The sequence below is a fragment of the Anolis sagrei genome, chromosome 2 (genome assembly GCF_037176765.1).
Source record: "Anolis sagrei isolate rAnoSag1 chromosome 2, rAnoSag1.mat, whole genome shotgun sequence".
NCBI classification, from domain to species: domain Eukaryota; kingdom Metazoa; phylum Chordata; class Lepidosauria; order Squamata; family Dactyloidae; genus Anolis; species Anolis sagrei.
This window is the reverse complement of record NC_090022.1, coordinates 134,913,705-134,931,864: the sequence shown is the minus strand read 5'-3', so window position 1 is coordinate 134,931,864 and position 18,160 is coordinate 134,913,705. Positions and strand designations below refer to the sequence as shown.

The 18,160-nt window shown below is 38.6% G+C and overlaps 1 protein-coding gene across 2 annotated transcripts; it reads right to left on the bottom strand.

Annotated features, from left to right (window-relative positions):
• Nucleotides 1-4,893: 4,893 nt before the first annotated feature.
• Nucleotides 4,894-17,948, bottom strand: LOC132768400 (uncharacterized). Of its 2 annotated transcripts, XM_060764223.2 has the most exons (5): nucleotides 17,800-17,948; nucleotides 17,555-17,641; nucleotides 12,343-12,397; nucleotides 8,966-9,175; nucleotides 4,894-6,992 (listed from the first exon to the last, which is right to left on the bottom strand). In XM_060764223.2, exons 2-5 carry the CDS (start codon nucleotides 17,603-17,605, stop codon nucleotides 6,625-6,627), a joined length of 684 nt encoding a protein of 227 aa, XP_060620206.2. In that variant the 5' UTR covers nucleotides 17,606-17,641; nucleotides 17,800-17,948; the 3' UTR covers nucleotides 4,894-6,624. The 2 variants fall into 2 exon arrangements, with proteins under 2 accessions (XP_060620206.2, XP_067319975.1); XM_067463874.1 differs by having other exon boundaries at nucleotides 17,555-17,948.
• Between the last annotated feature and the right edge of the window lie 212 nt (nucleotides 17,949-18,160).

Genomic DNA, 18,160 nt, shown 5'->3' with positions numbered 1-18,160 from the left:
ACAAGCAAAGAGAAAACATTTGCAGGTAACGCTGGGTTACATGTATAGAAACCTGGATTTGCAAATCCTCCTACTGAATGTCTTTTCTTTTTTTCAGGAAAAAGGGACTGAACAGCGGCACTTTGCCAAGTAAGTGGAGCTCAGCGGCGCGTTCCATTTGAGGTGTTGACAGTGCATAATAAATCCCGGCCCTACCTAACATTTACAGGAACGTTATAAAATGAGTGAAACAGCGTGAGCTGGTTCCCCAGGCAACCAGACAAACATAATAAACAGTCAGCAGTGGCAAGAGTAACTTACACCGTGTACAAGTCAGAGGCCTGAAATATATCACTTCACCGTAGCCCCTTCCCAGCTTCTGCAGTTCTTGAAAGATCTTTGTATTATTATTTCCCAGTAATCTGGAGGAAGGAGGCTTAGCCAGCAGGCAGACAAGGAAAAAAGAGGGAATTATAAAGTTTGGTTTGTTGTCTGATTGGACTTCTAATTTTATTCTTCAGTCTTCTGTGAATAATATGATTATTAATAATAACTATCTTCACCACTGACTTCTTGGGTTTTCACCATTAAAGGGATCAGAGTAGAAGTGTACTAGTTAGAAAGGCATTCTCCTTGTCACGTTAAGATCATTCATCAGGCAACAATGAATAACTGGGTCTTCTAAGACAAGTTACACATGAATGATTTTGGTTAATAGATAAACATTTTCTTTTCTTTCATCTTGTTCTGTTCTATAACTTTATTTATACCCCATTTTTCCACCAAAGAGGAGACCCAATGCAGCTCAAAATGCAGAAAAGAAATACAAATAAAAATATACCTATCCAAGATATACATGAAATATTATCACTAAATAGGATTAATGACCCAAGCTATGGATCATTGATAGTTAATGACCCAGCAATGACCCAAAATTCAGTCCCTGCACTTTACTACTGTCCCCTGCCCAGAGATATAGTGCTCCACCTCATATTGCCCTCTATCCCCCCCCCCCTTTTTTTTGTCATCTGGCACTGGCACTTTATCCATCAACTTTGTCTCAACAACTGATTTGTATCTGTCCACCTGCCCAAGCCCAGAACTGTTTTTTTTTTTACTTCGGGCTACTGATTGTTTACTCGATGGTTGTTTTTATATTATGTTATGCTGTTGTTTGATTTATTTTGTTTTATGAGGCTGTCTTATGAATTTTAATGTGTCATATTTTAACTATGTTGATCAGACTTGTCCCCATGAAAGCCGCCCCAAGTCCCGTCGAGGAGATGGAGGCGGGAAACACAAATAAAATAAAGTTCTTCTTATTATTATTAAACTCTCTAGATAATTAAAACAATTTAAAACAATGATTTAAAAACAAAGAACAAATGTGGTAGAATACATAAATAGAAGAGCTTTTTTCTTGTAAAACAACCAGTCCCCTCACTCCACCCCTAAAAAACTACTGGTGGAGGGGGGGGTGGTGGAGGAAGTTACATGAAAAGGAGAAAAATAAAAGACACATGATAGAGAATGTTTGAAGTAGAGGTAATAAGCAAGCCACAATTTAACTAAACTAGCTAGAGCTATTGGAAATTGCAGTCCAATTGCAATTGGAGGACCATGTGCTTCCTACCCTCTCTTTTAAAGATAGTTACAGTGAATGAGTCTTGTTTTACTAGAAAGGATGATTGTGATGATGTTATCCAATTATATCCTACCTTTTGCCAAATAATGGGCCTCAAGACAGCTCACAACAAATTAACAACACTATACACACTTCAATAAAAAATATAGATAAAAGATTTAAAAACAAATTTCTAGTGAGATAAGACTATCTGCCTGGCCCTCTGCTTTTCTCATTTTGGGTGGCTATATCACTAGAGAGGCAAAAGTATCTATCTGTCCAGCAGCTAAATCATAACCAAGGTGATGATAATAATCCATATGAAAATGGAGGATTTATTTCTCACAAGCTTTTTACATTTTGACAGTGCCAAGTGTGACAACCATTTCTCAGATGTTATATCTATATTGCACTACAAAAACATATCTGTTCAACTGTAATGTGATACAGATTATATATTCAAATTTTTGATAAGAGATCCCATCAGTGAACTATAGTTACTAGTGTTTCTTTGGGAGACCGACAGTAAAAACTGAGGTGCAGGATAGAACTTTCTCCGAAGGAACTGCCTGAATGTGCTGCCTTTTAAATTACTTGGTGTCCATGTTCTTAATTCATTTCTGATACACAAGGTAGCTAAGCTATCTAATGTAGGGTGGTAAAAAGTTATCTGGGAGACACATTTTTGGGATAATAGATCTAAAGGCTTCTAAGATGTCTATGAAAGGCTGGCGTACATGAAACATGTTCTTGAAAGCTTCCTCCTTTATTATTTTCCTAGTCTCGTAAACATTTCTTTTTCTGGAAGACTTAACACTCTGTCACAATGAAGAGGCGGGCTGTGTCACATGCTTACACTTCTTGGCGGTATGCATGGGAAACACCTCCAGCCTGCTGCACTTTATGGGTTTTGGCTTCATGGCCCTGCCAAGAAATAAGCTCCTGGCCTGTGTGAACTTCTGGGTGGACAGCTGTTATACAAGAATATATCTGCTCTGCATGGTATGAAAGCAAAGGGGCAGTAGTCATGTTTAAGTAACTAAGAGGAAGATTCCTATTCATTCTTAAATAGCAATACAAGAATTGCCTGGAGGATGACCAATTGGACCAAATAGAGATCCAGAGGGCAAGTGGTCTTTAAAATACTAGTAAGATATCCAGATATTTTCATATAAAAGTACAGGAAGTTCTAGGGCCTAAAGTTATTTTGATTCTGACCTGAACCAAATTAATAGAGATATAGGATATTTTATAAACATAGAAAAATATAAGGAAGGAAAGTATTGCACATACAGAATATTATTGTGCCTAAAAACAGAATGATATCTTCCTTCAAAAGTGGAATACTCAAAATATGTCTTTTACTTGCTTTATCTAATTCTCTTTCTCTGAACTGAAACACAGTTATCACGTTCTACATTTTATGAGGTGGTTCTTCATTTTAAAAAACTGCATGAAAAATATAAAAAGTGATTATATAAATTAGCAAAAATATTTTGCAATGCATTAACATTGCTTGCACATGCATATAAAGAGAAATGTGCCAAACACACACACACACACCAATTCAAATAATTACTTAAAAAAATATAACATGATACATAAAAGTGAATGTAAGGAAGGGAAAATGATAAATGGAGCAAAATCCAGATTGACAGATTTGTTAAATCTATCTACAACTAAACTGAGGTTATTTTTAACACGTTTCATCAGTCTGTATAACTGGAAGTGCAGAAAGGAATAAAATGGGACATGAATTTGGTCAAAAACCTGAAATCTTTAGAAAAGTCTAGATTGTCTGGTTCTGAAAATAACTTACAATGTTTTCTCAACCTTCTTAATTCTTAATACAATTCCTCATGTTGTGGTGCCCCCCAATCATATTTTTTTTGCTACTTCATAACTGTCATTTTGCTACTGTTATGAATTGTAATGTAAATATCTGATATGCAGGATGTAGTTTTCATTCACTGGACCAAATTTGGCACAAATACCCGATACACCCAAATTTGAACACTGGTATGGTAGTGGGGGGGGGGGGGGATTGATTTTGTTATTTGGGAGTTGTAGTTGCTGGGTTGTATAGTTCACCTATAATCAAAGAGCATTCTGAACTCCACCAAAGATAGAATTTACCTAAACTTGGCACACAGAATTCCCATGACCAACAGAAAATAACAGGAGGGTTTGCTGGGCATTGACCTTGAGTTTTGGAGTTGCAATTTACTTTCATCCAGGGAGCACTGTGGACTCAAACAAAGATAGAACTCAACCAAACTTGGCACAAATACTCATAATGCCCAAATGTGAACACTTGTGGAGTTTGGGGAAAATAGACCTTGACATTTGGGAGTTGTAGTTGCTGTGATTTATAGTTCATCTACAGTCAAAGAGCACTCTGAATCCCTCCAATGATAGAATTGGACCAAACTTCCCACACAAGAACCCCCGTGTCTTGAAGGGACTTGCTAGTGCGAGCCTCCCTCCAGCCTTGCACGCTCTCCCTCACCCCGCACTTGTTCACCATGTTGCCATGCGCTGAGCACACCTGCTCTCCCCTCCCTGCTTGGAGTCTCAGAAACAGCCCTTCCCTTGGCTGACAGGCCAGCTGAGAGGCAGGCCAATCACAGCAGGAGTAGGGCTTTTGGTAGGAGGATTTGCCATCTCTTTCCAAAAAGGAAGAGAAGGACAGATGAAGAGATCTTCAGTCCTCTGCTAAAGAGGTTCCTAAGACCATTAGAAATATATGTTTTCTGATGGTCTTTGGCGCCCCCTCTGAAATGTTTTCACAACCCCACCCCAGGGGTCCCATCCCCCAGGTTAAGAAATGCTGCTCTAAATGGTCTGCTGCCTGAGTTTGGACAGGTCTTGAAAAACCGCCCTAGACACAGGCCATCAACCCTTTACTGTACTGCAACGATACAGCAAAAATGGTACAGGAGCGGAATGCCTTCTTACATCTGAACAGTGCTTTGTAGTTGCCATATTCTATTTCCTGTGGCTCTGGCGTGGGCTGGTCCATGAGGTCACGAAGAGTCAGAGACAACTGAACGAATGAACAACAACAACATTTCCTGTGGCAATTAAGTGATAAGATTCAATAGCATTTATGTTCCTATTAGAGCTGAGTGCATCCCACTACATTACTTCTTCTGAGTATGTCAACACTCATTTAGTGTATAGCTGATACTCAGTTCCTAATAGTAGACAAAGGTCATCCTCCTGTATTTCACTTGTGAGAAATACCTAGGGATTGACTGCTATAGGCAGAATCTTTGGGTCTTGGTTAGCCTCATTGGAGTGTGTGAGCTCAAGCAAATGGTGCTGACACCATGCTTGGCCATTCTTTTACAGGGCTGCAGCTTCTTGTTACTGTGTTTCATCATCCACATATGTAATATTTGCATATACAGAGAGTACATGTGTTCTCAATTTTTTTAAGCCTAGAGTGATGGTGCATAGAGAAAGAAACTGGGTTACTCAAGCAGATAAAAGCAACAGATGTAAAACTCATCCCTCTAAACTGGAGAATTTTCAGTAAGATTGAATGCAAATAATAGAATAGTTGAATAAAGTTTATTGCAAATATACACTCAGTATGCACATGGACATCATTCAAATAAGACAAGCAACTTTTTTTTAACTCTAATGGAGTGGTATGCAAGATTGATTGGGTAGGAGTAAAAGAGACTTGTCAAAATATTAAAAAGATGATGCTGTGAGGGGGTCTTTATAATCATGGTGAATGATAAAGACATTAATGTAGATAACAGACATGGCTAAAGTTTTTGGACTGTGGAGAATGTGAAAACAAAGATAAACACTGAAATGTAAATACTGTATATCAAATTGCATAGGACAGAGAATAAAAAGTGGCCTTTTCATTGTCTCTTGTAATGTAGAAGTTTGTTTTAACAAACTGAAATCCTGAATACTGTTCCTTAAATATTATGGATTACTACATGCATTCGCTTACATCACACAGTAGCTGGGATGTGTCAAAGAGTATTGCTACTCTTCAAGGTTCTCTTGAAACTAAGTTTTTCCAAGTACCAAATAATAAAAATGGATGGATAAAGATGGAGATGGCTTGGGAAGGAGAACTAGAAAAAGTAGGAAGAAAAATTTCATCCCTTCAATGGGGGAAGCTATTAGTTGCTGGTATCCTGGCCTAAAAGACAGATCAGAGTTCGAAGAGAGGATTTTCCTTATGATCAGAAGAAGATGGAGGCATCTTGGGTACTATTGTGCTTGTCATGGATTGTGACTGTGCAAAAATGCAAAGGATGAAAATCTGCATATACATGCATATTTAAAAGTAAGAGTTAACAGTTGCTGTAAGCACAAAGCAGGCAGGCAGTGCATGAAGCTTTCTGTCTTTTGGATTCTGAAGAATATCTTGGATATTTTGATTATGTCAGAAAGAACATTTTTTACTTATTTCATTTGTCCTAAGCCTGTATCTATTGTATTCCTTTGTTGCCTAACACTTTAGTTGGCATACCTTGCCCTTGTAAGTTTCTAGAATCCAGATGCTAAGGCTGCACTGAAAACATGAATGGCCCAGCAGTCCTTCATAATACTTGGAAATTGACTTTCCCCCCTTAAAAAACAAGAGGGGTCCTTTCACTACTCTAGCAGTTTCTTATTGACTGTGTTCTGGGGCAAACATGATTTAAAACTAAATGATTAACACAGACATGAACAAGCAAAGTGACATCTATTTGGAGGCAACAGCACTGCATTTTGCCACTTAGAAGCCATTTGTAATTTAATGGCATTTAGGTTTGTTTTTTTCACTGTCAGTTTCGCAGGACCATAGCTGTGTGAGACGTCCTTGTGACATTATCTTCTGACATGTGGTTATATGAGATTGTTCTTCCAGAAATCTCTTGATCAGTTTTACTTTGTGGACAATTTGTGCAGTTGAACTATACCCCAAAGTCTTTTTGACACAAACACTTTAAACCTTGTCTGTAGTAGGAAATGCAAACTATTACAGGTTCATTCTCAACACGTTCTTAGGAAGCCAAGCCAGCTGACTTGGACATTTCCCTGAGCACACCATTGGCTTCTTCTTTATACTGTTTTGAGAACTGTTCAGCCAGACGGATTTTCTCAATATTTTCTGTCAAGTTTCCTTCAAGGCGGATCCAATCTAGGTGCTCAGAGTTTGTTACTTTTATTCTCTCTCGCAATTTGTCCTGGCTTTGAAGCACTGAGTGGATCATTTCTTGGAGTTTTGTGTGTGAACTGATGATGCCTATGGTGGCACGGTTCAGCTCCCCCACCTGCTCTTGAGCCTGCTTCAGTTGCTCAGGGATTTCTTTATCCCCCACATTCAGCCCAAACCTGTATCCTTCCATGTGCACCTGCACACTATAGTCACCTGAAAGAAAAGGCAGTGATTAAACTCAAAGTGGCACAAATCCAAACAGAAGGCTTTAATTGTCTTAGTCCTAAGAAAGTTAATTCCTGAAGCAATAAAGGTTCCAATAGCAGTCAGATGGAAATGATATCACAGTGGCATGAAATCTGATTACTTCCACTTTACTTATCAGTGACACAGTTGTACACAGACATATATGTCTGTGTGGGAGAGAGACATAATGCACTTAGTTGGCAATATTAAGCCAAGATTATCTGTGCCATTTTGTGTAAGAAATAAATCCTTGGCATAGCCCCACTGGCAAGCTCTCCCGTGAAGAGTATGAATTAGACCCATAATCTCATGGTTCCTTTCCCCCTGCCCTGGCCCCATATTGCTCATTCAGTACAAAACTATCAAGTACTGGATAAGTCTCTCTAACAAATTCTGATGTAATCTTATTTCACTTTGCCCTCTTGTCTGTCTCATTGTTGTTTTCACAAATGCTCAGCTCTTCTTTCTGAAGAAAGCATTGTTGAACTTTTGGCATCCGTTTGGAAGGCTGGTATTACACAGGAAGGATTGGATTTAGCTGAAGAGGTAAAACCCAGGAAGGCAAAAATCTAAAGAACTGGGTAAGACTATCAGGCCCACTGGATGCTGCGTTACACTGCAATGTGAAATGCAATAGGTGCTATTCAATGAAAAACGGAAGCCTGAAGTCCTCCATATCTTGATAATTTACCAAAGTACAAACTTGAAAGCTGATTTAATTAATGCAACCAATTTCCCTGAAAAGGAGTCATGGAGTGAAATTTCCATGCATGTGATTCCCATGTTTCAACTATCTGGTTTGGTAAACTTGTTCCGCTAGAAATACTGGACTTATAAATACAGTGATGTTTTTGGATTGGGCTTTAGTCACCAAAGGCTTAATCTGCCCTTTAGAAATCATCTGTTATCTTGACCCCTGCCTTTCACTGTTCTCAAACATTAATATAATGAAATAGAAAAATGGAAAATGTTCACATCTAATGGGAACAAGCATCAAAATATATTAAATAGCAAGTGATGCTAAAAAAAACAGTGTTTAATGGATGCGTGCTTTTTTTCTTTGAGCTCTATGGAGAGGCTGGCTTTATATCTGATGAAGAATTTATTTTAATGGAAGTGTTTGGAGTGAATGTTAAGCATATGAGTTAATGTTAAGCATTACTTTACATGGGCAATAGGAAATTGTTATTATTATGTGATTCCATTGGGATTAGATTTTAAACATACTACCTGGTAGGGTTAGGATCAGAGAATCTTAGAGTTTGGAGGAGACCACAAGGGCCATCCAGTCCAAACCCCTGCCATGATGGGAAATTGTGACACAACCACATCAAGCGGGACGCTTGTTCTTCATCTTTGCTCTATAGTCTAATGGTATATAGGAAAAATGTGTAAATGAAAAATATGGTAGTGAACCTTCCTGTTTTAGCCCTGGACCTGCTAAACATCTGAGGAACAAAGAAACTCTCTCAGATAAATTCTGCATAAATTTCATGGATGCAAAAATCAAAATGCTGTTTAAGACCTATAAAGACCTAGTCATTCAGAGTCCAAATTCTCCAAAATTCCTTACCTTTCTAAGTTAACCTATAAGAAATTTGAGACGGGGTATCCTTTTTCTTGGTCCTGCCATCCTTACAGGCATGCTTGGTGAGGACAACGAGAGAGGATTGTCCTGATGGCTGCTGTACCCCTCTTGCTATCGCATTCCATCTTTCAGTTAAGTTTTTAGTGTGAACGAGATAGCTGGATTGCTTTTTAATTGTTCTCTAACCTAATAAATAATTGATTTCAGTTAAATTTCATGATAATTTGTGCTGTCTTGGGTACTTAAATGGTACAAGTAAAATAAATACCAGTGATAAAATGAACTTAGATTAATATATGTAAACTTTTCTATTTACACTCCATATTTTTCAGTATCATTCCCTGCAACTTACTGTGTTCTTGCTGTATCTTCTCCATGCATACAGAAAGATAGCTTGCAGGTGAGCAGTTGTAGACTTTTTTCAGTCCTTGAATGGCCTCCCAGAGAGCCAAGCAATTCCCTTGCTGCTTGTTAAAAGTCTCAGCAATGTTATCAAACAGTGTGTCAATCTCAGGCATGTTGACCCTTTTTACTGTGAGGGGTTTGTCTTTGCTGAAGCCAGCTAGTAAGATGGAAGCCGAAAGAAACCTTATGTGAATGAATTAGCAAAGAAGAGCACTGAAACACAACATTTCAAACACTAGATTCCAAAGTACAAACCATCAATACATTACATTCAGTATTGCATTTTGTCATTACAGATAATAATTAAAAATGTTTTTTTTCTGAAAACAAATGTGATGTTGACAAAATAACAAATTCTTTTCATAGGGTTTGAAAATATTTGTTTATTTGTTAAACTATTTCTGCCCTGCCCTATATCAGGAGAGCTGAGGTTGGCATACAAGTAACATAACTTGGCAATAAGATAGTTTGTCTCATGAGAAAGGCTTCTTATGACCACTCTTGTGCTGTGTAAGCGTGTTTGCAAACACACACCTTCAAGTGACCTGTTGCCTTATGGTGACCCCATACATTTCATGGACTTTGGTTAGGCAAGGACTACTCAAATTCGATTTTGCCAGATTTTGCCTCCAAAATATAGCCTTCAGCATCTGATACTCATTGGGAGTGTCCCATTCAAATAATACTAAAGCTGATCCTGCTCAGCTTCCAAAATCAAATGGGCACTGGTGCCTTTAGAATGCATTATGTTGCCAGAACAAATAGATATCTAATATATATATAGTTCTAATACATATCAAAGAGTTTGGCAACACCAAAACATAAGTCGTTCAAATTGCCCTTTTTCTTCTCATGTAACACATCACAGCCTGTATCAGGGTTGAAATTTCCAAGTAAATCGCAAGGAACTTCATTGCTCAGTTGCCATTAATTTGAATGGAAACTGGCACTCCAAATCCCTTAGTTCGTCTTTGAAAAATCACAGCCATCATATCCAGAAAGCAGTTTCACCAGAATAAGCACGGGAGCCATAATTATCCAACTGGAAATCAGACCACTGGTTCCATGACAACACAGTTTAGACCAGAGTTTATTTTTCAGACCTGCAAAACCTAATTGCAACTTTCTAAGCAATGGAATACATGATCTGTTTGCTGGTAGTATTTCCAGCAGATGTCACAGAGACTTTTTAAAAAGGAAAGAAAAGAATAATAAAGGGGGTAGAGGAAAACTTTGGTCAGATTTTTTTTCTTTTTGGTCTACAAAGTTTGGTCTCTGAATGCATGTCATCTGCCAAATTAATTCTGAGAACACTTGAAATGTATTTCATTTCCAAGAGGAGTGGGATGGCGGATTTCAATTCCCCTTTTCTTCTAGAAAAGCAGAAGTGGGAAAATACTTAATTTGATAATGTTTTAAAAGAGGAGAAGAATCTGACCATGTTTTCACAAATGATGATATAAGTCTGAATTATCACAGTTGAATCCAGTGCACATTCTGGACACTTATCTATCTACATGTAAATTCCAACATATGTGGTCCTATGTCCTCCTATCCCTAGCAGCTGTCAAGCTTCCTGGAAGGACTGTTTTGATCTAGCAGAGATAGTCCAGTTAATCATCCCATTTTGTGATCTTTTTTAAAAAAATATCCCATTTTCTGTCTCATTCTCTCACTTTTCCCCTTTGCCCTAGCTAACTTAAATTGATTGCACTATGTGAATTTAATTTGTAGTCAAATACCCAGCAGGGGGAGAATCTTGCATTTGCCAATGAGTTGAGGGAAAAGCAAACTGCTGCAGCCTCTCCTGTCTTGTGTGCTGTATCTTTTGCTATGCTCAACACATCCTGGTTTTCATCTATGACATGTTTGAGGGCATAGTATGAGCATGGGGAGTCATTGACCATGGACGAGGGAAGACAATTTTATTGTTTTGATAGAGTTCAAAGTAATCTTCAGAATTAGGTTTGCAAGAAAAGCATAGAGTAAATGTAGAGCACTGAAACAAGCCTGGTCCTGTCTAAATTCTAAAAAGCCTTTGGGGATGTGGATTAGTATTAGGGGTGTGCAAAATATCAATTTGGTGTCCAGGATTTTGGTGATTTGGTGTCCTGGATTCTGCCGAATGCATGAAAACAAACCTGGCAGGGGGGCAGCAGAAGCCTTAGCTGGTACGGATCATGGAAGCTGAATCTTTTCAGCTAATGGGGGCTAAAGGGGCTGAGTGGTACTCTACCTGAAATGGAGGCAGCATGTGGTCTGGGCAGCCTCGAAAATCAAGCAAGCTACAGATTCTCCTCTTCTTTCTTCTTGGCAGCCTTTTCTATCCCTTCCCAAAGACCCCTGTCTCTCAGCGCCTGCTTGAGGGAAATGGGAACTCACTTTCTGAGCAGCACTTTGTGTGGCACAGGCATTGAAGGAGCCTGTGTTCCTTCCCAGGGCACAATGGGAGTTGATGTTTCTCTCTGTGTGTGTTTCTCACTTTCTTTCCCAGTCAATCAGAGGCCTGGCTGACTGTGTGCATTCCCCTCCTTTCTTATGGTGTTCAATTTGGACTTCAGTTCCCAAAACCCCCTCTTGTGTTTGTTTTTTAATAAATAAATAAATAAATAAATAAATAAATTTTATGGTAACAAACTTTACAATTTCCCAAAAATTAATGGATTGGTTAAAAGTTCTGGAACTTCGCAGGTTTGCAGTTGCAAATGTGGCTTACAAGTGAGGGAGGTTTCACGCCTAAAAATGACAGAAAAAGAGCTTCTAAAGTTTCCCTATTGGTGCCAATGGACCAAATCTTTCCAGCACAAAAACAGAAACTCCACACAAATTTAGGAAGTTCCCTAAAAATGGAATTTTTTTTGGGGGGGGGGAGAGCCAAAAACAGGCATTAAAAATGGCACAGGGTTTTCCTGATTTGCACACCCCTAATTAGTATCCTTGATGCTATAATATTAAGACTCTTTTCATGTATTTTTCTGCTCCTGCTCATTATCATTTCATTTTTTAACCATATCCATTTTTGCAATACAGCATTATCATCCTGTTCAATATATGCTTCCTGATTGTAAGTTGGATGAAGACATCACAGCTGAAAGTAAGAAATATCATCAACCTTGAAAAGAATGTGGCGCTTGCGTATTATCTTTGTTTTATTTGATTAAAATATCCACTTTTTTTAAAAAAAAAGCCTTTTTCTAATAGAAAATTAGAATAAAAGGCTAGCCTTCACATTCCTATTGATAATTCAAATGTAAAGTAATATTGAGAAAACACATAGAGGGGAAAGCAAAAGGAAAGAAAATTCAAGTACGAGTCAGAGTTTACCTGTTCTGTTGCTTTCACGACATTTATTTGGATGCTGTATATTGAGGGGTTCCCTCTGTGAACAAAATAAGTTAGTTAAAAATAAATGTATAATTATCACTTATGTCTTTTTTCCAATGTGGAACTACATTATACAGTACAGTCTCTCTTATCCAATCTTCACTCATCCAATGCAGTCTGTCTCCTGCCTGCTCCCACAGATGTTTCAATACATTGGGATGTTTTGGTGCTAAATTCATAAATACAGTAATTACTACATAATGTTACTGTGTATTGAACTGCTTTTTCTGTTGATTTCTTGTAAAACATGATGTTTTGGTGCTTAATTTGTAAAATCATAATGTAATTTGACATTTACTAGGCTTTTCCTTAATCCTTCCTTATTATCCAACATTTTTGCTTATCCAATGTTCTGCCATCCTGTTGAATAAGCGAGACTCTACTGTATTATGACTGTGACCAAGGAAGTGTTTTGAGCCACTAGAATGGGGTGGGGGAAGCAATGCCCCCTCCCCCCCCCCCGGATGGGATGGGGAGCCCAGTAGAAAGCCCCTCCCTTGCCTCACATATTGTTTGGTGGTTCTTACATTGAAGAAATGCTGTGGGGTGTGCAAAACCCTCCTTCCTTCACACTCTCAAGCAAGTGAAGGATGATAAGGAGGAAGGGAGAGAGAAGAGGAGGCGGAAGAGGAGGGGGAAGGGAGAGAGAAGAAATGACAAAGAGTAGGAAGGCAGAGAGAAAAAGGAGGAGGAAAAAAGGAAGGGGGAGAAGGAGAAGTTTACATATTCCCATAAATTTTTCATTCATAACTAACATGAAATGAAATATCCAGGTCAGATAAACCATGCTTTCCTGTTTCAAGTTTTATTGCAATGTTTATTGTGAAGAATGCTGCTACAACCTGATTGTCTGTGTTTCTCCAGACCTGCTTCACAATGCTGACGCTGCTAGAAAACTTCCAGTTAGAAAGAAGACAAAGAGGAAAAGTGGAGTGGAGCTGCTGGACAGTCTTTTTTAAAAAATAGTTTTATTGAGAATGTTAAATAAAACAAAGTATTATTTATTATCTATCAATTCCATGAATATTTGCTAGACTGACACAGAGCAAAAATGCACAAAATTTGTCATGACTAAATCTCTTTTAACTCCATGGCTGAAAGTTGGAGGAAGAATATCACATTGCTTACATGCTGGCTTTTGCTGTTCCTTTGTGCTGGTGCCTTGTATAGACTTGTGGCCTGTGGCATTCAGATGTTTTGCAAATAAATAGAAGCAACTATATAATAAATTTTGAGTTGCTTTGAAAAAAAACAAATATAACAACTGCTAATTGAAGACCGATTTATAATAGTAGTAACTAATAACATAAACATAAAGTTTAAAGTTTTTGTACCTGACCCACTTTTTATAGATTGTAAGGCCTTTGAGACAGAGATATGCTTTTTCATATTGTGTGTGTGTGGTGCTGTTCAACTTCTGTTCTGCCCCGATCAATATTTCCAACACCCTCTCCCTACTATACTCAGATAGACAACTAGTAACTAAATACAGATATGCCAAAGTTGCCACATCTAGCAAGAGTGTTCTTTTATAGCTTGGTTAACTTTTCCACTCCTTAGTTCAAGTCAATGACATGGAATCAAAATAAAGGGGGATCTTGAGCTTGCAAATAAAAAGTTTTCATTTAAACAAGCTGTGATGTGCAGTCCTGGACAATTCTGTACGTAGCAAGAACTATTCTTTGGACTGAAAAGGTTTTGTACAGAGGAGGAACTCTAGTCTGCAGGTTTGCAGGTATGAAAGCTAATGGCCCAGCATAAATAGAGAGAGGCACTCACCCTCTACTAAAATGGAGCCTCAAAACTGTGTTATTACAGCCCGGCTCTTCTAATTATAAACACACAAACACAAGATTATAGTTCAGGAGGACAAAACTAGTTGAACAGGTTGAGCCTGGCAAATTCACATTATGTTAAGCCAGTGAATCTAAAATAGCTTTTAATGGCCAGAATTTTTCTGAATCTGTGCTTTTCTCCTGAAATTTCTCACACCCCCACTAAAGAATGTGACAATTAAATGTTTGCAAAAAACATTTTTGGGTGTGTGTATGTGAGAGAGGGGGGTGTCATTGCAACTGGAAGACATCAGGTTTAAAGTGGAAACATTCAATCACATATAGAACCACCTTTATAATCCCCTCACACCCATGAGACCTGCATATAGGAACATATTTGAGCTGGGTAAATCTGCTGTGAATTAAATGCTACAACAACCCAGAGCTAGAAATAAACTCATTAATTAATTCATTAAGATACACATTCACTTCTTTTTCAGTTGATTTCTCCTCATTCATTAACTGTCCCAGGAGAAAAAAGTATTATAAATGGAGGGAACATATCACACAGTACTGTCAGGCAGTCTCCAAGTTTTCAGCAAGATAGGTTCTGTAGGTTTGTTCTTAAGCTGAATTTGTATGTAAGTCAGAACAGATGTAACTCCAGCCAGATAGATAGATAGATTGATAGACAGATAGCATAGGAAAGGGTCAACACTCCCGTGGTGTTGTTGTTGTTGTTTTTTTTTTACTACCTGTGACCCTGTTCAGAATATTTAATCTCACTTTCTGTCCCTGTGATAATTTGATTTGGAAAAATCTGGCTTGTTGTGGAAACATGGATTGGTGATAAAGCTTCAGTGGAGGCACCTTTCCCCCCATGATAACAACTCTTCCAGGAGTGAATTTCCCTTTCAAGGGTAGATTTCTCTCACTTCCTGTTGTCTCACCCTCATGCTTAACTACAGTCATTTTTAAGTCAGATGTTTGTAGCTCAGAGACTGCCTGTAATTTATTTAAGAAGACAGCAGGGAAAGGGGCCTTTCTGAAAACTCGGGAGACAGCTACATTGAACATGAGAGAAACGCAGAAAAGGAAGAAGTGATTCAAAGATGGGCCAATCACACACCAAGTTCAGGAATCACATTGAGGGCTAGGCAGTGCTTATATGCACCTGAGAGGCTGGTACCAGTATACATGGCTTCACAGCTGTAAAGGCTTCAGATTTTTCCAACTCTCCCTGTATATATAAGTTTGTAGAGGAATAGATTTAAGTTTGAGAAAGAAGAGAAATATGTGTTTTGGAAAAGGATGGTCCTTAAGCTGCAAGATCCTTTTCAAACAGATTTTTTTTATTTGAAAGTAAGATGCCTCCCCTTCCTCCATGGGCCTTTATGGACCTCATCACATTAAGGCTGGGATTCACCATGCATTGTGGTCCTGCTGGGGGTATGGGTAACCCGGCCCTGCATCAACCACCTTCCCCTTACCTCATCCTACGAGGGGGGGGAGCATCACCACCTAGGTTCTCCCCATTGCTTCCTATGCCTCTTGTAACTGCTGCCTCTTCCACTTCACTTCAGGAATAGAGCCCAATGGAAGTAGACTGACATCGTCTGATTGGAACCAACAAGCTCTGTGCCTCAAGTGAAGTCAAAGTGTCATAGAAAGGCAATTTTGCAATTTCTGGTGAAGTCGTAGGTGTTTGGAATTTTTCTGAGTGTTTTGTGAGTCTATTCTTCTCTGTTATTTATATCCCCAACTGGTTTCTATTGTTTTTTTTACTGTATAATATACAAAATAATATACCATTCTTATAGATTAATTAGGCTGAACTTCAAATAATCCATCAGTACTGTTTAGATACTAGAGACAAAGTTGAAGTACTTTGGCCACATCATGAGGAGACAGCAAAGCCCAGAGAAGACAATTATGCTGGGGAAAGTGGAAGGCAAAAGGAAGAGGGGCCGACCAAGGGCAAGATGGATGGATGGCATCCTTGAAGTGACTGGACTGACCTTGAAGGAGCTGGGGAGGGTGACGACCGACAGGGAGCGCTAGCGTGGGCTGGTCCATGAGGTCACGAAGAGTCGGAGACGACTGAACGAATGAACAGCAACAACTGTTTAGATTAGATGTACTACAGAATTGGATAATTAGGTAAACATTTTTCCTCAAGCACATTCAACATTTTTTTTTTCCTTTTGGCATCTCCCTCTCTTTCCATTCTGTTTTTGACTACCTTCTTCTTTTATCCAATCTCTTTAATTGTACATTTAAGGTGAGAAGAATGTAGAGAAGAATAAGCTTTTTAGGTATTTCATCATTTAAGAAGATTCAATATATTGCATTTTGAATTAGTGGGTTCTGCATAATATTCACTGTACCATTGATCTTTGCTGTTCACACTTCTGAAGTAGGAATGGGAAAGCGAAAAAGATGCAGTGATTCTCTTTCCACAAAAATGTTCTGCACTTGCCCAGAGACTCTGAAAAGCAGTCAGAGGAAGACTTCTCTTGATCCACGGATAATCTTTGTACTTATCTTTATAACTATTACAGTTGTGTTAGACCAGCATCCACTAACTGAAATCACTGCCTGTTAATTAACCTTAAACAAACAAGGAATTTAACACAGGAGTGAAATATATGTGTTGTCAGGGGATGGCAGAAAAAAAAAGATATGGGCAAACTGAACTGATCTGGTGTAAGATGAGATCCCGAGCTTTGGGGCAGCCTTCATCAATTCAGAACCCAGATATGATGGGCTCCCACCATTCCATGCCAACAATCCTATTGTGAGCTTTATAGACCATGTGACCAAAAAACCCAGGCAAATATGCCAGTAACGAAATCTGATATGCCAGTAGCAATATCTGCTATCTGCTAAGTTAAACAGTTTCAACCTATATGCCATGTTCTGTAATGAAAACTTGAAAGAACATTTTAAAATCAACTATTATTATTCAAGGCATTGCAAAAGAATGCTGGAGTATCTTTGTATTATTAATTCCCATGTTTTAATGTTTAACATCACCAAACTGATTTTGAAAAATAATGTTCAAAGTTTTTCTTCCTCCTGTTACTGTCACAAGTATGAGGATCTATTACAGGAAAGAACCAAAAAGTACTAAAGTAAGCACAGCTACTGAACCTATTTTTCTATCAGCCTTCCTAGTGATAGTATTTTCACAAGGAACAAGGACCTCTACCTAAGAAGACTATTTCCCAAGTACCTTATTTGATTTTTCTGAACTTATGTTGGTGCTACTCCCGTTTCTTCTTTTTCTCTTTGTATTTGCTAACAAGTGCTATGAACTTCAGGTTTTTTTAATGTTTGCCCTTTCCCCCATCACAGTATGATCATCAATTCCTTACCTCTTCTCCAGCAACTGAGAACCAAGAGCAGCAGCAGCAGGGGAAAGCCATACTTATCGGAAGAACAGGGAGGACTCCTCCCTTTCCCTACAAGGAAGGCAAATGTTAATGGACACCTGCCAAGATTGCTTCAGTGTGATTGCTCGCCAACTTGGGTAGAATGAAAACAACAAAACAAGTGGGACACCCTTTCAAAACTGTGTCCAGTGGCACAGCAAAGCTGGAGGCAGACAGATAAAACTCACACTGCTCTATGGATAAGACACCCAGTCAAGCTGTGTTCCTTTCTGTATGTTTCTATTCAAGGGACTAATTGCTTCAAGCAGGTCAGACTTGTTCCCTCGACAAACAAACTGTTCATTGTCAAACAAACCCTTTGCACTTGAAAAGATGACTTCCTCTATGCTCGGCACTCCTGGAGTGTACCATTTCCCCCACTGGGGGTGAAAGGGAGCAAAGAGATATTGGCTTATACCAATGTGCTGGCATAAAGCTAGCTCAGCAAAGGAAAAGAAGTCAGCTCCTGATTTTCATAACGAAAAAGCAATGTTTGTTATTAATGCAATGGATAGCTAATGCTATATCAAGTCTTGCAGCCTTGCATAT

Coding starts and splice junctions, on each gene's coding strand:
- LOC132768400 (XM_067463874.1), bottom strand. CDS start 17,605: ATGGCTTTCCCCTGCTGCTGCTGCTCTTGGTTCTCAGTTGCTGGAGAA. Junction 12,398..17,554: donor TCTCAGTTGCTGGAGAAGAG/GTAAGGAATTGA, acceptor TTTTGTTCACAG/AGGGAACCCCTCAATATACA. Junction 6,993..8,965: donor GAAGATACAGCAAGAACACA/GTAAGTTGCAGG, acceptor CTTTTCTTTCAG/GTGACTATAGTGTGCAGGTG.